This window comes from Acipenser ruthenus, chromosome 4 (assembly GCF_902713425.1).
Source record: "Acipenser ruthenus chromosome 4, fAciRut3.2 maternal haplotype, whole genome shotgun sequence".
NCBI classification, from domain to species: domain Eukaryota; kingdom Metazoa; phylum Chordata; class Actinopteri; order Acipenseriformes; family Acipenseridae; genus Acipenser; species Acipenser ruthenus.
Genome location: NC_081192.1, coordinates 12,208,094 through 12,234,928, shown reverse-complemented (window position 1 = coordinate 12,234,928; position 26,835 = coordinate 12,208,094). Strand labels below are relative to the sequence as shown.

Below are 26,835 nucleotides of genomic sequence, written 5' to 3'. Positions count from 1 at the left end.
TTGAGGCTTCAGGGCTGTGGGCTGAAGCCAGAGAGAGCGGTGATGACTGAAGCTATGAAAACAGTCCGTATAACGCTATAGCTTGAGGTTCGCGTCTTTTTTCTTTCAATATGATACATTTGAACATTAAACTTGAATTGGTGTGTATGCATGTACTTAAAAAAGATAAATAACTTACATTTTAATTGAATAATAAAATGAAAACGGGGGGGGGGGGATTATGTCATAGCATTAACTCTAGGTTTTTATTTTTCACGCAATAACACAACACGTATGAAAATACAATAATCTCTTACAGGCACAGCGATGCTGATGGGAAAAAAAAACAGGACAAATCTCTTTCAACAAAGGAAACAATTTGCGTAAATAACTTACCCTCAAGGCCTATTGTATTTCTTGTGCGGGTAACAACCAAAACAAGCTCAACTCTGCCAAAAAATAAATAAATAGCACCTTAAATTATACTTTTTATACCTTACTTTTTACATATAAAATTATATTACATATAATAAAATGTATTGAACATTATCTTAAAAAGTCTCAGAACTCTCCCCAGTCGCTGCACTCATTAGAAGAACATGCAAGTTGGTTGTGCATTTTAGCCTGCTAAAGAGCCATTTGATAAGGTATGAGGTTCATCACACACAAAAGGTTATTTAAAGAACCTTGACAACATCGAAAGAACCATTTAAAAACCTTTTTTTTTATGTGGGTGTAGATGATTTTTTTTTTGTGGCTGCTGGAACAAGACGGCAAAAAAAGTGCTTCTTTCTAGGATGAGACGTATTAACTACAAGAAGTACAGGAGTGACCTGTCGAGCAACATCAGCAATGGTGCCATATTTTGTAGGACACAAATACACTTTGGTTTCAATTCAGGTATTTGCCGACTATGTTACCGATGTTAGTTAAATCATTGTTCCAGGGAATATATTTGGAATAATGTTGATAAAGTTACATATATTGAAATGCAAATGCCTAAAAATGCACTTCTGTTTATTTTACATATATTCAAGCAATAAATGCAATTGTAAATTGAGTGTGGTTCAGATTTGTATCCACTCTGATAACGCTTGATGCATGTTGTAGACACTGCTTTTTTCAAAACTTAAAATGTATTTGACAAAACATATTTCTATAAATATATTTTCTGTTTAAAAAAAAAAATAGAGAGTTGAATAAAACATTTTTCATTGCATGTTTACAAAAAAAAATGAAACAAATAGCTATAACAATGCAGTAAAACCTGCCAACAGCTGTTTAACTAGTTTAACAATGACTGCATATCTGTACCTGTCAGTGGAGACTCCTTAGAGGAGGCAAGGGAGGCAGAGCCTCCTCAACTTTTCAAAGGAAAAAAAAAATAACTTTCAATAAAATAAAATACAATTATTGGCTAAAATTTAAGAAAAAAACATAATTTAACCTAAACTCTAGATTCAACATTCCTAAATGAACAGCAGTGTTGGCTGATGAGAGACACATGCTTACAGTACTAGCAGTGGCAGATGGTGTTCTGGTCCAGGAGGTAGAGTCCTGCGCGGGTCCAATTGCTGCCACACCAATTGCTGCCACACCGTTTTCTTACCCGTGACCCGACCTGACTCGCTTTAATAAGACCTGCAACCTGACCCAAACCCACAAGTGTTTGTCCTTTACCTACTCACGCTCTCACATTCACACACATATCTCTACCATTCTCCACAGATTGGGTTTACACAAGGCTATACAGCATGGTAGCTTTCTCTAGTGGTCTGCATATATTTTAACATTGTAACATATCAACTATTGCTACTTTACTATAAAATACCTATACTATAAAATACCTAGTCTATTCCTTTCGTGCCACCAGGTGAAAGGGAGCTACACCTGTGCTTTCGCAGAGATGATGTACCAGTTCATTATTTTCATTCGCTATGATTCCAAAATAATTCCACACTTCTGATTTACCTCTCAAACTACACAAAATCTTTTGTTTCACTTCATACACAAACATTTTTAATATCACCAAGCAGACGTGATAAAAAAATATCTTGCCAAGTATCAAACAAGCCAGAACAACACTGCCTAGTCAGCTGACTCCTCCCTGATCGCCTCCTGCTTTAGTGTAGGAAATACTGGTACATTCACCTTATAATACGTTTGGGAAAGCGTTTGGGAAAGACTAGTACACTGAAAGGACAGAAAACGTTTTTGGTGATTCAAATTCAGACCTGATGCAGGACTATACCTGGAGGAGTGTTTTTATTTTTTTATTTTTTTTTATTTTTACAAAGGGAGGCAAGCCTCCCTTCGCCCATTAAACACAGTATTAGCTGTGGCAGATCGCGTGATTTGTTTCGTTTTGCATTGCATCAGTGGTCAGAAACACACTCTATGTTGTTAATTGTTTTATTTTGGTGCTTGTCTTGTGAAGGGGTAAAATTTGAAATGCAGTTCATTGGCTGAATAAGTTTATACTGAAAAACTCTGAAGGGAAGCCATAACTAAAAATTGAAATTGGTAAGAACAGGTCATTTCATTTGGCAGTAGAGCATTACCTTTGAGATTACATATTTGAAGGGAAGATGTGAAACTTTAATTGACACACATACCAGAGTATAGGGCAAAGATTCTTGGCTAAAACAAAAAAGTTGCTGGTTGTTGCTATGGTAACTTGATCACTGATGAAAAATGCTCAGGAGCGCTCTGAGCCGCTCACTTACTTAACGCGTGCGTGGAAAAAATGGTGCCCCCTTGTTTACAGAGTGCAAATGCACACCAGAGTGACACAAACCTATTTATCATGCAGGTGAGAGAGACACACACTAACAGTATAAGTTTGGTATTTTTGGCAAGCTCCTGCTTAATTTACAGAAGGGACACGAAATATTCCAGTGACTGCAAAAAACTGTGGCCCTGGAAAAAATGGTGCCCCCTTGTTTATTGAGTGCAAATGCACAGCAGTGACAAAATATGTTGAGTATGCATTCAGATGGCAAATAAAAAATAATTATAATCTCCTTTGAAGTTCAACATTTCTTGTATTGGTTTATATGTGTGTGTGTGTGTGTGTGTGTGTGTGTGTGTGTGTGTGTGTGTGTGTGTGTGTGTGTGTGTGTGTGTGTGTGTGTGTGTGTCAGTTGTGAAAATCTGTCAGGAATTAAATTGCTTACAAATAAATAAGTAAATAAACATTTAGAAGATTGTACTGCATTTAACTGAATTATAAAATAACTGGATTAATTTACACGTAGTAGATTACCTCTGTAGTAATAATAATAAATAAATATAAACGAGAGTGTTTCAATGTGTTTATTGTGCTCTGTGAAACATACTGCTACAATTCGTCCCAAGTCTTCATTTAATTACCGTTGCGTGTTGTTGTTGTTGTTTTCTTCTTTTTCTTATTAATTTTCTAGCAGACGCCCTCACTCAGGGCGACTTACAGTTGTCACAAAATATACATATTTCACAATGCAGTAAGAGCAGATAAAATATACAATAACTTCAGAGCAACTTTTACTAAAATATATACATGTACAGTTCGATAATCACAATAGTAAGAGTACATACAATACTTCCGTCCTAATAAGAGTACGTAACTAGCTCATTTATACACATTTGAAGAAACACAATATATAGTTGCTGTTGTTGTTGTTACTGTATTTAAACAATCTATTCTGAATGTAGACTCGCCGAAATCACAAGCTTATACAAACATTTTCCGTCCAGAAGCAATAAACTCGCTCCCGTTTGCAGCAGACCGCACGTTCACTTTGCAGCAGGCGCTGCTCTACCTAGTGGATTACAATGACAGGTTACGCGCTTTGCGTTGTGAGCGAGGAATCACACGCTCCCGTTGGCAGATCGCAAGGTTTGTTGCAAGCGCATGCGCACATCCACCGGGGACACATGAATCCTAGGGGGCACTGAATTCGTCGTAATACCGGTATTAAACACAGCCAGATATGAGGTTCCGTCCAAACAGAGCGCCGAACTCAGCGAGGTACAGCAGGGGACAGTAACTTCACACGGGACTATTTTATCTACCATCACCTAAGAAACACAAACAAGCAAATAATTATTATTCGCCATTTTTAAAAGTGATTTAAATCTGCTCAGTGTGCTTTCTGAGCGGCTCACTTACTTAACGCGCCCACTGTGTTTTTTTCACTGTAAGCAAAGTTACCTCATACAATAACAGCCTTTCAGAATGTCAACAATGACTTTTACAACTGGAAAATCCTGTTGTAGTTATTTTTTATTACCAGAATGACTGATGACTAGTACAGAGAAAAAAAAGAAAAAAATGTTTTGTTGGAGTGGAAAAAGAAAAAAAGAAAGTGTTTTTTTAAACTTATACAACCCGTTTTTAAAGTTAACAATACTATTTTTTTCAATACAATTCAATAAAGAATGACTCTTACTCCAATGCATACGAACTCAAACCGAATTGAAAAAAATTGAAGCCTGTAATAAAGTATGTAGATTTACACTTTTGTGTTGTTCGCTGCGCCTGCGGTGTACATAAGTTCAATTAAATCAACTTAATTACATCTTTTTAAACGGTAAAAACTGAAATCAGAAAATAATAAAACGGATTTCATAGGGCCCTAATTTATTTATATGAACCTGTTGTACTTTAACTCGCTGTCAATGTTAATTTGTGATATTAAAGCTGAAAATCTGTAATTTCTATAATGTTAATAATACTGAATATTGAAAAAAAATAAAAAAATAAAACGACTTTGTTTAAATGTTCAATATTATTGCAAATGTTATCCCTTTACATGAAACTACTGATGACCTTAGAATGATATGGGTAAGGAAACAAAATAGATCCATTGCACATTATGTGAAAATAAGTTTTAAAATCCCCCCACTCAGAGGTCACTAGCCGCCACTGATACCTGTAGACACTGGGTGAGTTCACGGAGATCATTCTGCGCAGGTTCTGTGCAGAATCTAACCAATTCTTAGAAGAGATAATTGGCTAAATTGGGCAGGTTCTGCAGAATCTGCGCAGAATGATCTCTGTGAACACACGCTATGAATCACCTGTCCTCTTCAACTTATTTGAAAGACAAATAAGAAACTAGACGCTTATATGCTTCAGACAGCCCACAGACAAGTTAAAGTGCAGTGTTGGAAGGGTGTTTTTGTTTGACTTTTGGACGTTTGTAATTTAACGTTTGTAATTTAACTGTTACCAAGTTTCTTGAAACATGAAAGCCTGAATAGAACGTATACCTTTTTCGTTGTTTTAGTTTAAATAAACTGTTGTAAATGCAATATGAGCGATCCTAAAGTAACTTTAGAGAACTCGTGTGAGGCAGCCCCTGCACTAGGAGCAGCACCGGAAAGCAATGAAGGTGAAACGACCAAATCAACTGCAGAAAGTGCAGCGGGCTTCTACGCGCATATCTCCCGGCTGAGCACTACCGCTGCGTCTCGTCTGTCTGATTGTTGTCATGGAGGATCCAAGATGGCGGTCCTGGCCTATAGCCGAGGCAAACGAGAGATAAACCAGTATTTTAACATAGAAAATGCCAAATTGCTCGCTCTAGTGGCTGTCTTTCTGCTCCTCATATTTCACTCAGTATACCGGAATTATGGAGGTAAGTGGAGGGAAAAATGGGGAGGATATGTTTGATGCCCAGTATTATTATGTCGTCAGCATGCTTCTGGTCCGTGTAAACAAAGTTAATTGCGTGTATTACGAGTACAGTTTTTTTTAGGAAGAAGCTACAGAAAAGCGATAGGCAACGAGGCCTTGTGAACTGCATTACATTATATATATATATATATATATATATATATATATATATATATATATATATATGCTAGCATAATGTTTACTCAAGATGTAAGCAAGTTTAACCCATGCATACGGTTTCCCGAATCCCGTGTCCCCAGTATATCTGACACAATGGCAAATAGGCTACGCTATGAAACATCCGAAATTAAACGCTTTGTTTCATAAGATTGAACTGTAGTCTCCTAAAGCACATCAGAGCAGACAGTTGTCTAGCAGTGCACAGTTTTTAATTTGGGTGTGTTCACATTATTTTCTTATTTTGATGTGCAAAGTTCTGTGGCTTAAATCTTTGGACCGGTGCAGATGCCATACACAAGCATTTGTGTTGTTTTTGCAAGCGGTCCTATGGTTTTATATAAAGATACATACACACTAAAACACAAATAATAATGTTCAGTTTGTGAGAACAAATGCACACAGTCAAGCAATGCAGCACTTGCAAGAGAAGGTTTGTAATGTCTCATATGTCATTCATTCCACGTCCTAAAAAATTCTGTTCCTGTAGCCTTACTCGTTTGTATGTCTGTGCACACAGAACCAAAGATACATGAATGCCTTACTACAATTAGTGCCAGTTCAACCGCTCGTTCCAAAAAACTAAACGCAGGAATGGTTTGTCATTTACAAGGTATATTGTACCTTATTAAACAAAAGAGAGAAAAAATGGCCAGAGCACAATTAACCCTTTAGCATCTGGGCGGCACATAATGAAACCCCACATTCCTGGGGTGTAGTCCCGGGAGGGAGGGCAGCACGGCAGCACGGCCCCCCACTTCTTGGGCAGGGAGAGCACCGCTTCTGTACTTCACATGTAGAATATTTAGCTGTTTTGCTCCTGTTGTTAATATATATGGAGAGATACTTGTGTATAACCCATACAGATAAGCAAAGAATGCAATAACCGTAAGAAACCCTAAAGAGATAAATAATGAAAACAGTTTGAATATAGCATGCCTGGTCTGGAACAAGAGGTGTGAATAATGTAGAGGCGAAGGGAACCTGTATCAACGCTGTGCTGAGGTGTCAGCGTTTTACAATTAAGATGTAATAATTGGAACCGTTCTTATTTTTAGACCCATATATCAGAAATCAAGTAGATAACATATGTTAAACATTTATTTAAAAGACAAAACTCAATAGCAACAAACAAATAAAGGATACCTGTGGCCTTACACATCTTTTTTTTGCAAACGGATGCATTTCTGGACCAAACCATTCAGATATGAGAAGGAGGAGTGTTATGCATAGGAATAATAATAATAATAATAATAATAATAATGACAGTTTTAATCATGTGTGAATTAGTATTTGAAACTGGTTGTGAAAATATGTACAGTATTTATTTATGTATCTTATGTAAGTAGCAGTAAGTCTAGTTGCCTTACATTAATACCTCAATACCTGATTGTCTGAATTTGTAATCAATTGGTACACTTGTTAGCCCTTTCAAATACCCTTTAATACTACTAGTTATAAACTGCGGTTCTGTTGAGTGTATGGGGAAATGGGGACTGCAGGCGGCGTGGTAGGGTTGAGAGAGCGGGGGGCAGGGGGGTAGTTAAATAGAGACCCCTCACTTCTAAATATAATACTACACCACTGCCAGCTTCAACAGCTCTTACCAAAAAAACTAAACGGTCTTCTGTCACATTTCAAATCCACATTTTTTCAATGAAATAAGTTTCAGCACGTGATGTTGCTGGGAAGGAAGGTCAGAAATATATTATAGAATGGAAGCGCAGACTGGCAGCGTGTGTTATATGAAGTAGGAGAGTGTTTAGTGAGCTTGTGTTTAGTAGTTGAATATATGTCCCATGTCTGGTGCTTTGTTCTCATTTGCAAGCAATCAAGTTGAGCCTGGGGAGGAACAGCATATCGGAGGGCTGCCTTTTCAAAGGTGGTAAATAGAGTTAATAAACCAGCATTTTAGAGTCCCATTGCAGTTTGCTTTCTATGTAGTTTAAAAAGTTCCCGTTGAAAGTTTTATTTATTTTTGAAGTTTGAAAAAAGTTTCATGAAATAAAAAATCATTAAGTTAATACTTGTTTAAGTGTGAAAAAACGTATTTAGTGTGTAACGTGACACGCATTGCAAAACTTTCAAGGAAATGCGGGTGGGTATCTAGATATGTTAATTTAATCAAAGGAACGTATAAGGTTTCTGAAATGTGTTAATACAATAGCATCGAGGACTACCTATTGTAAACAGATTTTTATCAAAACGTTTAGTTTGCCAGTTTAGTCCAATGACCTGTAGGCCTATTGCTTGTTTTTTTCTTGTTGGAGAACACGTTTTGTCAGCATGTTAACAAAACTGATGTGTTGTACTCAGTGCTGTTGTACACACAATGTGTAAATGGTGGAGAATAATAAGCCAAATGGCAAATAATAAATCGAATATTATTATAAATAAGTTTGTGCAAAATAACTATTGATGGAGTAGTCACATGTTTTAATTACAATTGGAAAACACGAAAACGATTTTAAATGTTACTGGAAGAAATCAACATCCTTATGGGGGGTGTCGTGGAAATTCTAATAAAGGAAGCGAGACTGCGAATTCCAAACACACAGGCCTTTATTTCTTAAGTTTGCAAACTGAGAACACTCTCAGCACACAGGGTGCTAGATAATCATCGAGCAGTGTTCCAACATACAGAGTTGGATCAGTTTCTTATATACCTTAAAATTGTCAGCAAGGCAGAGGGTTAGCCAATGATGATTCAGGTATTAGCATATAAGAGAAAACTTATAACTATGCATACTTGGCATAAAACTAAGCAAGCAGATAAAAAGGATGGGTGGTTTGGGTATACGTGCAAAAAGACACGTCTGGCTCATCCTTTTTTCTCACAGCCGCAGCTGCAGTGTAGGCATCTTGCGGTTCCTTATCTTTAGCAAGGCATGCAAGGTTATGGGAGAACAAAATGCCAGTACATTATGTCGAGTCAGTTCTATTTTCTGTAACATTTCTATAACATTCCCTCCCTTTTGAGACTTTGTCTCAACCTTATTCAGAAAATGGATTCAAACACACACACAATAGTACAAGTTAAAGCGAGATTTACAAAGTTTAACATGTAGTGTAATATGAACAAAGTGACGACCCAACGTATCCCGCTTGCAGATTTTCCCCACTATCTTAACTCATCAGGTCATCTGCCATTTTGTTGAAAGGGTCATCATTTGAATCATTACACTGGTCATCATTAGTAAGCAGGGGCATGTTTAAAACAGTGTCAACAGTTTTAGTACATAACTTTTTCACACAAGTTATGATAAGCAAAAACAACAACAATATCACTACATCATATATAAACCAGTGTCAGTAATGTTCAAAGTGTTCCGTACAGTATGGTTGAGCATTTCCCACCAACCATTGTCCGCATGTTTTCAATCATGTTCTACACTCCATGTGTGCAATGTTGTTTTTGTTCTGAGTTCTGTGCGATTTTCAGCGTAGCTGTGGTTTGTAGTATCTGGCTCTTTTTTATTATCTTTTAGTTCAGTTAAGAGCCAGATGAGAAACACAGTTAATATGCTGCCAAGAAAAATAAGTCAGGACTCTGGGGGTCCAAAGCTGACTGTCCCCAAGGCCATCCGAGCCGTCTACGTTGTTCCAGGGGGCGATACATCTTCCTTCGGGCTATAGGGCACTTTTCCGCAATGGCTTGCGTGGATACAGGTTGATCGTTCAGCGACTTTCACCGCTGTCTGCGTTGTCAGGAGCACCTGGAACGGACCTGTCCAGCGTTGTTGATGCCAATGCTTCCGGAGGTCTTTGATGATCACCCAGTCCCCTGGCAGGAGCTTGTGGAGCCTTCGGTTCCTTCGGTTCGGTTAGAGCAGCTTTTACCCTGGAGCTATCTCGGCAGGTCCCACACTGTGTTGTAAGTCAGCTACATCCTGTAAAGAAAATACATATTCAGTTAAGGCAGGTAATGACACCATTTGGAGCACAGGGGCCTGAGTTGATGCGGCCACTGCTTTAGCAGCAGCATCTGCAACAGTATTCCCTTGAGAGACAGAATCAGAAGCGTTAGTGTGTGCCTGGCATTTACATACAGCAGCGTTCAATAGGGGCACATCAGTAAGATTGGGTCGTGGCTTGCAGACCTGTTCTACTAAGGTGGTGCAATCGTGAGGCTCTCCATCGTGAGGCTCTCGGCTTCTGTAGGAAGAAGTGTAGAAGGGTTAAGCACAGTACAGCGTTTTACCACAACATGTGACATGGTCATTAATACATTCTGGTAATGTAATAGATGAGCTGGAGTCAGATGTGCTGTCTTGGCCTGTGAAATGAGAGCATGTACTGCATGAGGAACATGTACAGTTAGAGGGCACATTGCAACTAGGTCAGCACTAGCCAGCACAGCTTCAGTGGCGGCGGCCACCGCTCTCAAGCAACAGACTAGCCCTCAGGCTACGTTACCAAGGCGCTTAGAGTAAAAAGCCACAGGACGTTGTTTTCCCCCATGCTCTTGTGTCAGTACTGCTGACATGAATCCTCCCTTTTTACAAACAAACAGGTTAAAAGGTTTAGAGTGATCGGGTAACCCAAGACAGGGCGGAGAGGACAAGAGTTGTTTAAGTTTTTTGAGGGCAGTTAGTCCGTCAGGAGTCCAGTCAATTGTGTCTTTCATAGTCATCTTATGGCCATGTATCAAGTCAGCTAGGGGCTGAGTTACTGCAGCATAATCTGGAATCCAAGCTCTACAGTAGCCAGCCATACCTAGCAACGTCATCATGTGTTTTATTTTTTTTTATTTTTTTTTGTGGCAGGCTGGGGCAGTGTCAGAATTGCAGTGACATGCTCCAGGCCCAATTTCCTGCCTTCCGGTGTAATATCGTGTCCCAAGTATTTTATAGATGGTGACACGAGCTGCAGCTTTTTTTTTTATACCTTATGGCCATTACAAGCTAGGTACTCTAAAAGAGCTCTTGCATCAGTTTCGCATGCGTGCTGAGTTTTAGAACACAAAAGCAAATCATCCACATACTGTATGAGTTTGCTTCCACCAGGGGGAACAGCTGACAAAACAGTAACTGGGTTTGGCACAATAGGGGCCCTTGCATGTATCGCGTCATTTACTAACCTGAGGTCTGGACAAATCGCCATTCTCCCGAGGCTTTGCGGACCGGGAGAATCGGGGTGTTGCAAGGCGAGTCTGGGCAGGGCACGATAGCTCCTCTAGAGACCAAAGATGCATGCACAGGAGCAATGCCTTCCTGTGCTTCCTTGCTGAGAGGATACTGGGCACGGCTAGGCCGGTGTGTGCTTTTTGGTGTGACTGTTAGGGGCTCTGCCCCTTTCATAAGGCCAATATCATACTTATCTTTTGCCCATAGAGAATCGGGGAGGCCGATCAGCAAGGGTGAAAACGTGCCTCCCAGTGCTTCCTCAGGGGGCGCATCTCGGTTCTCTGCCCCATGGATTCCCCGTTGGACAGGCGTGACCCAAAAGAAAGGAGCGCAAACAGCGCGAGCACTGGGGGAGAATTTGAACCCGTCTTCACTTTGCCAGTCAGTCACCTGCAACACAGACTTAAGCCAGACACCAGTATCTTTCCACTCTACATCATCGGTTTTTGCTATGCTTATATGTGGCACAGAGTCAGTTGTGTGGTAAAATAAAAACTGACCGCTATTTAGTTTAATGGCTGCAACACAAAAGCGTAAACCTATATACAAGGCGCTGCACGTAATTGTTTCGTTAGATGGAGGTTGTGCTAACCACTTTCTCTCAAATTCATAATCTCTTGATAAAGGTGAGTACAGGGCAGTGCAATGTAAGGCATAAGGTGATATAAACCCAGTTTCATGACCCCAATGTTGTCGAGCCAATTTAAATAATTCCTCAATTTATTCACCTCCGTTTTGTATATCCCACGAATAGAACCAACTACGGGTCTCAATCATTTGGGCCATCATCAAGGGACACGAGATGGTAACTCCGCTTTATTCACATTTAATTTCACAATTGAATTTACATAGTAGATCTCGTCCCGCTAGGTTGCAAGGGCAGCATTCTGAGAAAATAAACCGATGCATAAACGTTTTCCCTTCATATGTACGGGTAAAGGCATCATAATTTTCTCCCTCAATACTACTCCCGAGGCTCCCACTGTTTTTACTGATTCATTTGATATCATTGGGTTATGCATAGTTCTAGCATTTATGACAAACATTGCAGCACCAGTATCAATTAAGAATTCAAATGACTCACCATTCACGAAGAGATCAACGGTGGGGGCTTCTTGTGGTTTAGAAAAAGTTAGCACGTACTGCTTGTTCGCTGTTTTGGTGCCAGCTGTCCCTGCCTCGTTTCATTCTGGTTTCGGTTTGTATAGTGTTACTTGCGGTGGGGGAGCGCTCTGCCAGTTACTCCCGTTGGTTTGTTGTTGTTGCTGCTGCTGTCTCCGACACTCTCTAGCAAAATGTCCTTCCTGGCCATAATTATAGCAACTAGTGTCTTTATCCTGGTTGTGGAAGTTTCTGTTGCCACCGCCTCCGCTTCCCCCTACCCCCCGTCCCACGTCCGCCCCGTCCGCGTTGGTATCCGCCTCGGGTTGGTCCTTTGCCCTGATAATAAGCCAGCTGAGCTGCTTGCAGTTTAACTCCTTTTTCAGCTTTTGTCTTTTGATTGCTCTCTTGCTTCTGTTGTTGTCTTTCAGCGTGCTTGCAATGTAATGAGGGGAGCCGTCTCCCATCCAATGCATGTCATCCGTACCTGTTTATTGAGGGCAGGTACGAGTCCGTTTATTATGGCTGCTTTTAAAAGACTGTTGTATTCATCGGTGCCTGGTCGGAGTCCGCTGTGTTTGCGAAAGCACGTCTCCAATCTTTGTCTATATTCCTCTAGAGACTCTTTGGAGTGCTGTGTGCTCTATGTATAGCATCCCAATCGGTTTTAGTAGGGTATTGTCATTTCAATCTGTCCAGCAACTGTTCAAACTGCGGTTGATATTCTCCATCCCCTGCCGGTTTCCACGTCAGATTTTTGTCAAAAGTATCTTCGATGTCCTCCCAGCGAAGCTTTAATTTGCATCGCATAATGTGCCCTATTTCAGCGGCAGAGGGTTTGTATTGACGCACAAGACGGGTCATCTGCTCGCTGAACTGAACTGCATCCTTAGTTGGGTCGGGCAAGTCTTTAGCAATGTCTTTAATCTCATCTTGTCTCCAGGTGCGCTGAATCAGGACCTCTGGCAGCCAGTACGCTGTCAGGGGGGCCATGATAATGGCGTTGTTCAGATTGCCTTTTGGTCCCAACCGTGTAGTGAGCGTGCTGGAAGATCCTGATGTCTCAGGGGATTCTGGCGATGATAAGAAGCTCAGTCCAGGGGGCGACCAAGGGGACCAAGTCCACCGGGAACCGCCTTGGAAACCTGTCGGGTTGCTTGGGGTGGATATCAGAGGCGGAGGTGCGGGCAGCGGACTCTCTGCTGTGGGCGGAGGCTGTTGATGGACCTGGACGGGCCGGTCGGGCCGAGGAGCAGGAGCAGGGGCTGTGGAAACAGGAACACAATACGGGGGGGGGAGCAGTCCCTTTCCTCATCGTAATCTCTGTTTCTCTGTCTTTTTTTTCTTTTTTTCACTTCCTCAGTACTATCTTTCTGACTTGCTTTTACCATTATGCTTTTAGCTGTTTGTCTTTCTGCTTCTCGTTCTCATTTCCTATAACCATCCCAGTCTTTTTCTCTTTCTTTGTCTTCTCAAACTCTAACTTTTCTCTACATTCTTGTAACTTCCTTTCACTCTGGGTTGCTTTTAGTGGAAAATCAGCTATTTTATGCCACAGAACAACCTGGTCTACAACACCGCGACCCCATTTATCAGCCATCGTTCGTCCCGGTCCAACCAGCGCGTCCGGGAGACAGACCTCCTTTTTACTATTACTTGACCTCATTGTAATCAAACCCACACGCGCACACACACACAATTATCAGATAACACTCATTCACTCACTCATTCACACGGTTATCTGTCGTCCACACTATATCACTGTCTATTTTTATTTGCACCACCTGCACAGAAAAATTACTTTTCTTAATTGACCATCCAACAGTGCACTTGGTATATTGATCAACTACACTAGTAGTATGACTTTTTTTTTTTTTTTTTTTTAAACTGTGCATTTAATTTTTTCAATTGTTATTTTTAGTTCAATATTTGGTATTTCATACGATATCTTTTTAACTAGTTTAATTTGTAATTACTTATTAGTATTATTCATAGATCAGTCGAATCACTTAATTTACCTGTTTCCGGATCAGGATTTCTATGTCTTAGACAACAAAGTTCCCAGAACTCTTTCTGCGCAGCCCGTTCCCAGAACGGGTTTTATCAGGTTCCCAGAACCTGAACCACGTGGTCTATCTTTTTGTCCTCTAGACAATAGAGTTCCCAGAACTCTTTCTGCGCAGCCCGTTCCCAGAACGGGTTTTATCAGGTTCCCAGAACCTGAACCAATTGGTCTATTTTATGTATGAGGAAAACCAGTCTCACCCTTTGTCTTTGTTCGGTACGGCGTATCCGTCCACCGATGCTCCCAGCCGGGTTCAAGGCGGGTCCTTCACCTCCGAAACTATTTCAGAGTGTGGTTCCCTGAGCCACTCCTAAGCAGCCCCCGTGCACGGTTAACCTCAAAGTCCCCGGGAGCAATCGGAAAACGGAGCTAGCCGTCCCATCTGGGTCGCCAAGAATTGTCGTGGAAATTCTAATAAAGGAAGCGAGACTGCGAATTCCAAACACACAGGCCTTTATTTCTTAAGTTTGCAAACTGAGAACACTCTCAGCACACAGGGTGCTAGATAATCATCGAGCAGTGTTCCAACATACAGAGTTGGATCAGTTTCTTATATACCTTAAAATTGTCAGCAAGGCAGAGGGTTAGCCAATGATGATTCAGGTATTAGCATATAAGAGAAAACTTATAACTATGCATACTTGGCATAAAACTAAGCAAGCAGATAAAAAGGATGGGTGGTTTGGGTATACGTGCAAAAAGACACGTCTGGCTCATCCTTTTTTCTCACAGCCGCAGCTGCAGTGTAGGCATCTTGCGGTTCCTTATCTTTAGCAAGGCATGCAAGGTTATGGGAGAACAAAATGCCAGTACATTATGTCGAGTCAGTTCTATTTTCTGTAACATTTCTATAACAGGGGTAGCAGCAAAGACACTGCTAGCAAACAATGCCAGCAGTCGTCTGTGGCTGTATGCCTTTTTTAAAAATAATTGTAAAGGGGTAAGAGCGAGTTCTTGATCAAATAAAAGTTGCTATAAAAAAAAGAAAGAAGCAAAGCAAAGAGGACTCCAGTAATCACACTGTTGAAACAGATTTTGACACTCATTCTGAAAGATTCGTAATAGATGAGAAAGATGAAAGTTGTTATAGTGGTTACGAAAATGAACAATGTTCACCTACAGATTCAGTGACAGGTTTTAATGGCCATGACCTCATTACATCAACACCAAAAAGTTGCAAAACACTACACACTGCAAATAACTTTTGCAGAAGATGAATGTATTGATATAGATGAGGAAAACCCAGTGTTCAGATGGTGGCTATAGTTTCACTGCTGGAAAAGTTTACTATCCAACTCACTTTTTCTGAATGGTCAATATCCCCAAAAATAATAAAAAAATAAATAAAAAAAAAAGGTTCTCAAAACCGTTTCCTGCAGAAAGGCTGGACTGATGTGAGATAGATATAGATATATATATATCTATATCTATCTATCTATATCTATCTATGTATAAGGTGCATAAAACATATGTTCCTGTATTCATATACAGCCATGTTTCTGTAGCGCTTTTTCAAGGCTCAAGCCAAATGTTCATTTACAAGATGCAAAAAATTCAATTTTAAAATATCGAAAGAACCTGTCTGTGGGGAAACAGTATTTGTTGATGTCAGCAGCTATTGTTCATTCTGCCACTCAAAAGGCATTCAGCATGCCAGACACATGAAAATCAAACAGGAAACGAATAGGTCAAAGTTTAAAACACAATACACCATCATCCTACCACTTTTAAGGAAAGCAGATGTGGAGTTTATGGATATCATTTTGAATAAAGCAGCATTTGAAAATGAAAAGAAATGCAAAACAGTCCGTGGATACATACAAGAAATTGGATACCTGTGAGGTATCAGGGTGATAGCTTTTACTGAATATCAGATATTAATACACAAATCATGTGCAAAATTAGGACCAATTCATCTCTATCTAGATGCCACAGGCTCAGTAACCTCAAAGCTAGACTGGGAGGACAAGCAAGTACTCTACTACGCATTACTCCTTCATGACTCAGAACAGGGGATATCTATGCCAGTAGCAGAGTTATTAACAACAAACCTTACTGTTCCTTCTGTATCTTATTTTCTAAATCTTTATCTGCGGACATTTCGATCAATCAGTGGTCCTTCTGGCCAGTCTGCTGATAAAGTAGAAGTTGATTTCAGTTTTGCTGTAGTTGATTCCATTTTAATTTCTTTTAACACAGAGGATTTGCTCTCACATTTAAACTGGACATGGGATTATATGAGCAATGTTGGTGGGAAAGTGCATGTTATTCACGCAGTGTCCCAAAATCTAAAGGTGCTTCTCCTAAGCTCAAAACTAAGAGCATTTGTGCTGCACACATTTGCATTACTTCAAAGCAGACACTATATTGAAGTCACTCTTTTATTTGTTACTTTCCCCAAGTGCAGGAACAGATTGTCACAAGATGATCCTTGAACAGCTAATTGATTAATCTGTTGAATTAGAAAAGGGTGAAGTAAATTGCAGTGAAAGAGGGGATAAACAGTCTGGTGAAAATGACCCATTTGGCATCCATTTTGTAAAACTGTGTGACAATATTTTCACTTGCATTGATAAAACCCAGGGTATTTCTAAAGTACCAAACCCATTTCATTGTACACATTTTATGCAAGTATTATTGTTGCTATCTTCCACTTTTTCCTTTGTGGACAGGGTGTTTGCTTGCTGAAGGCAAAACAAGAGACAGCAAAGCAGCTGTAGAAAATTGGTTCAAAATTATAAAAAAGGATCTGCTTTTGGGAAAGATTAATTTAAAACCAGGCCAATTTTTAAGACGATCATATAAAAAAATAGAAGGAAGAGTAAAGGAATGGACCTTTATTAGCAGGTAGAAGAAAAGGCTTGCAACAGTAACAATAATAATCAAATTATTTATTGATTGGGACCCCACGATAACAAATCGATAATATTTTCATGAAATAGAATATTCCATGAAATTAAGTGTGTCTTGCATATATTAATTTACTGTCAAGAATGTAATCTGTGTTGTTGCTTCTAAAAGTTATGGAGAATATGCATCTGTGAACAAATACGGGATGATGATGCAGAGATCAAGAGTACCCTGCTTTGTTAAGGTATTTTAGACATATTATTTTGTTTTAAATCAGTCCCAACTGTAGCCGCCTGTCTTGAGCGAAACTAATAATATTTAACATTGCTGTCACGTGCTGCTGCTTCAGAGAAAGTTGGTGTTTTTTTTTACCTTTTTGTTTTGAAGCAGTGCACTATCCACAACCTTTTTCGTTTTTGATTGCTGTCTGAGTCTAAATGCCGCTGGTTCGGCGCTCGACGTATGTGATCCAGTGAAACATTGCTGGTTGTTCAAAATAGTTTGCCACCAGTAGAATGTAAAATTAATGTACACGAGCCGCTGCAGTAATTACAGATTTTGTTTTATTCATTTTGGACACTCGCAAAATGTTCACTCGTTTAGCAATATCAGTTGATCTCCTAGGATACTAAACCTGCCCCGTATGCCCATATCTACCAATCAGTGAGGACAGCCCAGAGTGGTTATTGGCTGCTGTTAAGTGTCAATCAATAAATCCTGTCCAGTTTTCTTTTTGAAATTGAAACAAGCTTATAATCACGTCGGGAACCTGGACCGATACACATAACTTAATTGGATTTAAGTGTAGGTAAAAGTACACAAAATAGACAGTTTTCACTGTGAAGATTGAATTTCAGTCTGTGTCACGTTATTCACGGCCGTGAAATAGGTAGGACCTTAGTAATGTACTGTATAAGTGTAAACAAATCCAAGTGGGCGAAATGGTTCTCTCAGCACTCCAGTATGTAGATTGATTAGGCCTATACATGTAATGTTGAAGCTGACCCCCTGGGATCCTTGAAGAAGCTGCTTGATGAGATTCTGGGATCAAGAAGTTACTAACAACCAAATGAGCAAGATGGGCCAAATGGCCTCCTCTCATTTGTAAACTTTCTTATGTATGAAAGAGATATTCTTCATATCTTGGTTAATATGTGGACAGTTCAACTAATAATAAACCCACATACATGTATGAAAGAGGTATTATACATATTCAAGTATGGAGACGCAAAATAAAATTATCAACCGGAGTTGTCACTGTCGAAAGTTCTGTTGTAGGAAATGGTAGGCTACCTCGTAATGTACTGTTTGGAAAAATGACTATATAGTTGTATTCACTGAAGATGATGCAAATCTAAGTGGCTATGCAAAGTCACGGAAAGTTTTGATTAAAATACGACAGCAAAAAGTGAAATGCATCTCTGCAGCCGGAGCACACTGGATGGGACTGCTGCTTTCGCTAGCAGAAGCTGGGCCACGTAATCCATAAATTGTAACCAACAGCAAACTTAAAAAAAAAAAAAAAAAAAAAAAAAAAAGAGAAAGATTGAATTATTTCCATGTGAAGAGGCCATAATGTTAATGTAGTTTTCAAACCTTTTTTTTCTCCTTTGGACAATGGGGTTGATTTTTTTTTTTTTTTTTTTCTTAATTTACCGCTATGTTTACATTGGAAATTTGTCAGATTTTACACAAAACAAGGCAAAGGCTCATGACGGCAGGAATATGAAAATTGAAGAGTGCTATATTTAAATGCCGATGTATTTCTCAAACATGTCTTAAACATTGGGATTTGTTTGAATGAGCTTTTATACCATCCTCTATAAAAAGAGGTCTTATTGTTCCATTAAACTGTTTTTTTTTTTTTTTTTTTTTTTTTTTAAAAGCATTTTAACTCGATAATGATCGATAATCACCCTTAGAATTTGCACAACGTCTGGGTTCGATTTACAACACTAGTAACTGAGGAAACATGTAAGAAAGGAGAGAATTGGATTTTCTCACTATTACAAAGGAAATGCTCACATCAGATCAGGGATTGAGGCAAAAATTCATGAACAGCAGCTTGCTTTGCACCCTGTAAAGTGGGGAGGCAAAGTGCCAACGAAACAAGGCATGTTAAGTCTGGCTAACACTTGCACAATTGCTAATCATTTGATGGTAATGCACACAATTTTCCTTTGAGCCACATACCCTTGAAGTGTTTACTCAGGATGTTCAGGGCGGTTCAGAGATTTCCCAACGACTTTTGAAGGTGCATAATGCCATTTTTGAAGGAAAATGTAGTGAGGCAAAGCACATATGGCTTCTGGGTGGGGGTGAGACGATACACCAAGGTCACGGTACGGTATGTATCACGATACGCAAGCAACGATATGATTCGTATCACGATACTTATGAAAACCTCATCTCTGGTTGACGGACTTCGGATCTATACACAGATTCAGTTGAAAATCTATTATTTTACTACTAAGTAGTAGCCTATACCACTTGTTTGAGTTTAAAGACAAAGCAGTATGTCAACTAGAGTTCCTGGGATTTCAGATTTAACTTAATTAACCAGATCTCCTTACCACATTTCTGAGAGAGGGAAAAAAAAATACAAAGCAATGTGTTTGATAACTGTTAAAGTACAAACTTTGTTCTTGTGTTTCTTTACAAAAATATTTTTTCAGCATTAAGTTGTGAAGTCTAATCAATTATAATTTAAATATTTTTAAAAGTACATTGTTTTTGATTGTATCATACTTAACTTTAACTCAATAGATTATAAGACTTATTACTATTATTATTGTACCATACATTTTATCACTAAGTATTTGTATTTTTGAAGTATGAGTATATTATTTTATTTTGTATACTATGTACACTGTGCAGTTTTTAAATGTGGTTTAAATAATTTAAATCAGATTAAAAGGAATGATAAAATTAGTATTAAATAAGTAATTTTCGTCAGGATTGACATTTCTTTAAATAAAGTAACATATTCAACCAAATCAAAGTTTAAAGATTATTTAACCAAATGAAAACATTATTAGGGCGCACTGAAAGGTGAACAAATATAAAATAAAACTTATATGAGATGTAAAAATTAAATGGGTTTTGTCATCTATAACAAGGGTTTTCAACCTTTTTTTGAAACTACCCCTTCTGTCGGGAGGTTTGAGCTGAAGTACCCTTTACAATTTTCGCTCAATGAATGGTACCACAGTTGCAATAAATGGCAGATTAATCTGGTTAACACATTTCTTTTTTTCCGGTTTATTTAATAGCTATATAATTTTCTGAGACTGTCAAACTGCTGAGACAGAAAACCAAACAGCAGGCATTCTTAAAACTTAATTACATGTCTTTGGTTGCACAGAATTAAGACAGTATTTAAAGGGGGCTCCCGAGTGGCTCATCCAGTAAAGGTGCTCCGCGTTGAGTGCAGGATGCGCCCTATAGTCTGGACATCGGCGGTTCGAGTCCAGGCTATTCCTTTGCCAACCGAGGACGAGCGCCGCCTGGGGGAGGGAGGGCTAGGTCGGCCAGGGTGTCCTCGGTTCACCGTGCACCAGCGACCCTTGTGGTCTGGCTGGGTGCCTGGGGCTTGCCTGTAAGCTGCCCAGGGCTGCATTGTCCTCTGACACTGTAGCTCTGGGTGGCTGCATGGTGAGTCTGCAGCGTGTAATGAAGCGGGCGGCTGACGGCACACGCTTCGGTGGACAGCGTGTGTTCGTCTTCACCCCTCCCAATTACTAAATTGGGGAGAAAAACAATAAAAATAATTGGCGACCACTAAATTAAAAAAAAAAAGACAGTATTTAGGAATCATTGGGGACACTCATATTTGCTTTCTATTCGGCAAAGTCATTAGAAATAATACAAAATAGTCTGCACTATAAATGTTTATCATGTTACTATTTACTTCCCACCTCAGCATAATTGTGTGCCATTTAAAATGTTAGTAATATCAAAAACATTAACCTCAAGATAAAACTGTAGTTAATTACTAACAATAATACACTTTTTTTATTAAAGCCAGCATAAAAATGATCCAAAGGGACCCTGTATAACTTTCTGTCGCTTTACACTTTCTGTACTCTTCTGTGTTCTTCCTTTGTTTTTCTTCTGCAGGTAAAATAAATTTAAACTCATCACAGGTGTGTAGGAAACCAAATAACAAAATGAAAAAATAAAACACTCCCGCACTCTATTTTACCAAATCTCACTTTTTTTATTGTTCTTTAAAAGAAAATAGAAACTAACCTTTTGGTCGCAAGACCTTCATAAGAGCACCAAATGTGTCAAACACCGAAAAAATATTCAACCAGCCGCTATTGATGTTAATAAAATACAGCCAAATTGAGTATTGTAATGACTAATTATGTTTACTGGAGTATTTATACGAACGCAAAAAATGCAGAAACATTGTGCTTCACCGATACGACAAGTTGAAAACAGCAAAGATAATGAGCAGCACAGAGCGCTATATGCACAATCGCCAGATGATTTGTGCTTCACCTATATATCGGAGTGTAAAGCTGTGTGGTCCAGTGGTTAAAGAAAAGGGCTTGTAACCAGGAGGTCCCCGGTTCAAATCCCACCTCAGCCACTGACTCATTGTGTGACCCTGAGCAAGTCACTTAACCTCCTTGTGCTCTGTCTTTTGAGTAAGACGTAAATTGTAAGTGACTCTGCAGGTGATGCATAGTTCACACACCCTTGTCTCTAAGTTGCCTTGGATAAAGGCGTCTGCTAAATAAACAAATAATAAATAATAATAAAGCCACTCAATCGAAACCGCGCATGCTTACAGGTGGAAAATGTGGACGTGATAGATTCTGTGTTTTTTTTCTTTGTTTTTTTTTAATCTGCTGTTTACTTTGAGCTGCTAAAGTTAAATACCGTGGTTTTAACACAGGCAACTTTGCTTTAAATTTACATAATCATACCTGTCTAATAAAACTGCTTCCTGTATTCAAGTTCAGTTGACTTGATTTTAATAGTGCTGGTAAGCTTGTAACTTGCTTAGAATTTGATTTTTTTATTTTATTTATTTTTTTTAGCAGAGACTTGCATGTTACTCTGTAATACAAGGTTACAGTTCAAGAATAATTAAAGTTATAAACTAGAATACAACATAGAAACACAACAAGTGTAACAAGAACAACAGTAAATACTTCCTGTGTTAACTGTTACACAATAGTACTGTTTGTGTGTCTTATAATGTGGCAGGGAAAACTATTTTCCTCATGGAATAACGCAGATTTTTCTTTTTTTTCTTTTTTTTTTTTTTTTAGTCGGAGAATTTCTTTTTTTTTATTGCGGAAAACTAGGATCCCTGCTGAATTGTACCCTGGCAATGTTTTCTTTCTTTTGTTTAGCAAGGTACAAGGAATTAAATGACAAACCATTCCTGTGTTTAGTTTTTTTGGTAGGAGCGGTTGAAGCTGGCACTGTAATTCTAGTATTATAAGGTGTTCTGCAAATGTCCAATATCAAAACAACTTCAGCCTGGTGAATGACCTACCCAGACTGTGTAATGCACGTCGTGTATCCTATCAGAAGAGCAATCTGATGCACTGAAGTCATCAATCTTGACAAAATCAGATTTTAAAGTTAAACTGTGGGTAGTAGGATAATGAAAATAAACTTGTCTACAGTGCTATTTTTTAAATGTTCTGCATATAGGTTACGTTTCTCAATAACAGATTTCTTCATGCAGCATTGATGTATAGTTCATAATAACATTGCTGTCCTCATTTACTGAATGCTACAGTAAATGATTATGACTTTTATTATAAGGATGTTGTTCAAACCCGATTTCCTTCAAGCTATTGTAGCTAACGTAATAATTAAATAAATCTTACTTGTCCTGAGGAAGTCTGTTGAAGGAAAGAAACATTAGGCACATAAACAGTTCATACAAGGCAACTATAACTACAGACTGGTGGTGCTTGTTGTCAGAATTAATTTGTCTGCCAGTACATTTATTGGAGTAAATTATCTCCTCAGAATTCTTGCCCCAGTGTTCCATGAATATAGTGTTAACCTCCTACATAACCTGCTGTCATCCTCCTCGCCCACAGGTTTTAGCTGTTTATGAAACTGATGTACTGAATTACCCACATTCACAATTTGTTGTTCTTGCTTTGTAGGTGGCGACACCTGTGAGCGTCTTCTCTCCAGTGGTAGATTGCTGGGCGAGAATGCATGGCAACCTTATGGGTGTATGATGCACAGATATAAAAGCAAGTGAGTAAAAAAAGATATAATATTTTTCTTGTTTTACATAAACACCAAAAAAGTTTTCAAACTTGGGTTCACATTAATTCAAACTTCAAATCTGAACAAAACATACATAGACAAGTAACTCTCCCCTTTTGTGTTGGATTCATTCACATTCCTTCATCTCCACATCTCTGCCCTTCTAGCTACTGCTTGGCCAACCTATTGTCTACTGCCTCGTCCAGTTGGGCAAATTGTGACAGTCCTGAAAGTTGCCATTTGTTATATCTGACAGTTGTATATTATTTTTTATATTCCAGTGAAGCGAAGAGCTGCCTTTCTGAGAAGCACATAGCATTTATAGGAGATTCCAGAATTCGACAGCTTTTCTATTCATACGTTAATATAATAAACTTTGAAGTTAAAGAAGGAGGAATGAAGGTATGTTTTTTTAGTAATATTATTTAATGTCAGCTTCTGTACAGGTCCAAATGTCTAAGAAGGAGGAATACCTTTTATACAAGTTTCCCGTAGTAAGAGCATAGCAAAGTATAATAAAAGCACAGTGAAAACATGGTGAAGTATAGGTAAGCATTGTAAAGCACACAGGTATGCTGAAGTATATTAAAAGAAGAAGAAATAAAAACATGGCAAACCAGGGTAAACTATGGTAATTGCATAGTACGACCATGGGAAGAGCGTGCTAAAAGTGCCGTGGTAAACTTTTAGAAGGGTGCTAACATACATTTTACTGTAATTGTGGTTAAGGTAATTATTTCAGATTGTCAATTTATTTTATTATTCAGTTGTATTGCAGATGCCTACAATAATTCTAAAAATGCACTTTTGAAAGCTTTTTTGCTTTTGGTATGCTGATATTTATTTTTATTTTATTTCTATAGCATGAAAACATTGCTTTTGAAGACGGAAGTGCTTCTCTGAAAGTGGTGAGCTCTTTTCACTACAAAAAGTCATTGGACTGATTTTATCTTACTGTTGTCGCTGTTTATTAAATAAATCATTATAGTTTTGATGGGTTGCGTTTAGGGATGAAATGATAGTAAATTTAACTAAGTGTTTTTTTCCTCTGGTGTATCATCTGCAATACCAAGAAACTGCAGAGAGTTAAAAAAAAAAAAAAGCAAGCTATAGCAAGAATGAAAATACATACCATGACACTGAGAGAATCACCAAATGTCTTATGTTTTTCTATATCACCACAGCAAGGAGACACTAGACACTGGAAGCCAGCAGTAGATTTATCAGACCATTTAACTCAATAATACAAAATATAAACAATAAACAACTGTTTTTTTTATTAGGCCTCAAACAAAACATTTATAGTCTCTCAATTTTTGCTTTCTTGAAAAGGCTTATGGTTTAGGAAATTCTTTATTAAAACTGTATTTTGTTTTAAATATAAATGGCCAGGCCCTGTAATAGTCTTTTTACTCATAAACATTGTAAATTAAACATTACTGAAAGATTTATATAGGGTCCCCTTTTTTTTAAAATAAAATGACTTATGATTTAGGAACATCTCTGAACTCCACTGGATGGTAAGTAAGGAAGTGCCACATCATGTTTAAAGTTGTTCATGCTTTGGTTGTTGTGGTTTTGCCACATATATTCTGCAAACTGAATGGCCGTCTTCTATGGTATTTCCCCTTTTATATCTTTTTTTTTTTTTTTGTAGCTAAAATACAGCAACACCGATGATTTTACCCTCTTTTATTTGAAAAAAATAGCTCCTCCTGTTTTGCTTCAGCCATGTGGAATCATGTGACTATCGTTTACTATGATTATTGGGTAATTTTAAAATGTCCACAATAGGATAATCACAAATATTCGTATCGTACTATTGAAAAATCATTTCATCCCAAGTTGCGTTATTTGTTATGCAATTTGGCATTTTAATTTGAGATGTGCAATGAGGCTATATGTAGGTTTATGGTTGTTGTAGCAGTGTGCCCCAAATGGTTTGTTTCAGTGACGGCTTGTGACTTTCTTGACAGGTGAGTTACAAATCACAAAATAGTTATTACCACCCCCACTCAATAGCTAACGTACTAAAAGTAAATTAAATTTACTTTGTTCAGCTGATTTCGTATATGCCTCCGCTGAGAGCATTTTAATGCATTCAAATAAGACTGCAGTCGTTACGTAAAATATACTCTCATCAATTAAAAAAAACAACATTAGCACTGGAAACACACAATTTACGGAATTGCGGATACAAGTTTTTATAATCAATTGGCAAATGAGAACCTTAAAACCACATAGTATTTAGTTCTACAAGTCATTATGTGACACCAGCGTGGAACATTCACTATAAAGACACAAATACAGTATCACAAAATCATTAATTCAAAACAAACAAGACAGCTTGTCATGTCTTGGCAAGAAATTGACAGTTTTACGTCCATTAAAAGAGATGTAACCTTGCCTTATTTAGTTGAAAGGAGGAAACAGTAGTTTGTTCACAGTGCTGCCTTACATTTTATGAATTCCTCGCTGCGGGGTCATATTAAAGGGAGATGGGATGATTGCCTGCAATAAGTCCCCGTAGACTAGATGGCAATGCCTAGTTTCTGTCATATGACAAAGAACACTACAGCTACTCAAATCTCTGTTTTCTAGCTATTTTTACTAGGACCATGGGTAAGTTTTTTTTTTTTTCTTTTGCCCCAATGATTTTTTTTGTGGTAATATGCCACATTGCTTGCTGGGAAGATGAGTATTATAAATTGTTTTATGAGGCAAGCTGGGGGAATTTTTTACAAACAGAAAGTTTTACAAACGTGTTTATTAGGGAAGATCGCCAAGAAACCCTGTCTAGTTACTCGTATCACTTCTTTCTAGCTATTTTAGTGGGAAGATGGCTATTGCAGGTGCATGTACCAGCTACCATAGGGACCTGCAGTCTGCATTAGTTACATGACATAACAGCGAATCCAAAACCGCACCGACATTACCGCGAAGGACATTATCGTTACAGTGACTGCCCATAACAGCACTACGACACCACTGCGCCAAACTACAATTCCCAGAAGACTCTGCGAAGTTCACAAAAGCATCACTTAACAGGAACTCGGACAAACGATGCAGTCAGAGCGGGGTTCACCACAGATTTTCTGATTGCAGAAGACTGTAGGAGGCTGTGTGGTCCAGTGGTTAAAGAAAAGGGCTTGTAACCAGGAGGTCCCCGGTTTAAATCCCACCTCAGCCACTGACTCATTGTGTGACCGTGAGCAAATCACTTAACCTCCTTGTGCTCCGTCTTTCGGGTGAGACGTAGTTGTAAGTGACTCTGCAGCTGATGCATAGTTCACACACCCTAGTCTCTGTAAGTCGCCTTGGATAAAGACGTCTGCTAAATAAACAAATAACTACAGTTTTTTTTTTCCACTTTTCCCATACACACCATCATAATTAGACTGGTAAATATAATAAGTAAAACATCCATGCAGTAAAAGCGTGTATATTTTATACAGATTTGTTTTTTAAATAATTTAACTTTATACTTTTGTCCTTGCATCTCTGCCCTGTCGTATCCGTACTTAACCCACTGTTTTCTTTCTAGCATGAGCAAGTTCTGTTTTGTTTGAAATTAAAATGTTCTAGTCAGATAATTCCCCTTTATGTACTTGCTTGGCATGTAGTAG

At 38.5% G+C, this 26,835-nt stretch overlaps 1 protein-coding gene and 1 long non-coding RNA gene across 2 annotated transcripts in view; one reads left to right on the top strand and one right to left on the bottom strand.

The window, feature by feature from the left end:
- Positions 1–5,000: 5,000 nt before the first annotated feature.
- The window catches only part of LOC117400447 (N-acetylneuraminate 9-O-acetyltransferase-like), a 42,588-nt gene continuing 20,753 nt past the window's right edge, over positions 5,001–26,835 (top strand). Inside the window, exons 1-4 of the mRNA XM_034000427.3 lie at positions 5,001–5,600; positions 23,101–23,197; positions 23,491–23,611; positions 24,073–24,117. Coding sequence (XP_033856318.3) covers positions 5,276–5,600; positions 23,101–23,197; positions 23,491–23,611; positions 24,073–24,117 — 588 coding nt within the window. The 5' untranslated portion in view covers positions 5,001–5,275. The remainder of the gene's footprint in view (positions 5,601–23,100; positions 23,198–23,490; positions 23,612–24,072; positions 24,118–26,835) is intronic.
- On the bottom strand, positions 8,360–14,959 carry LOC131736819 (uncharacterized). The gene is made up of 2 exons (XR_009328400.1): positions 12,026–14,959; positions 8,360–9,656 (listed from the first exon to the last, which is right to left on the bottom strand). It is a non-coding gene; the product is annotated as an uncharacterized LOC131736819 (long non-coding RNA).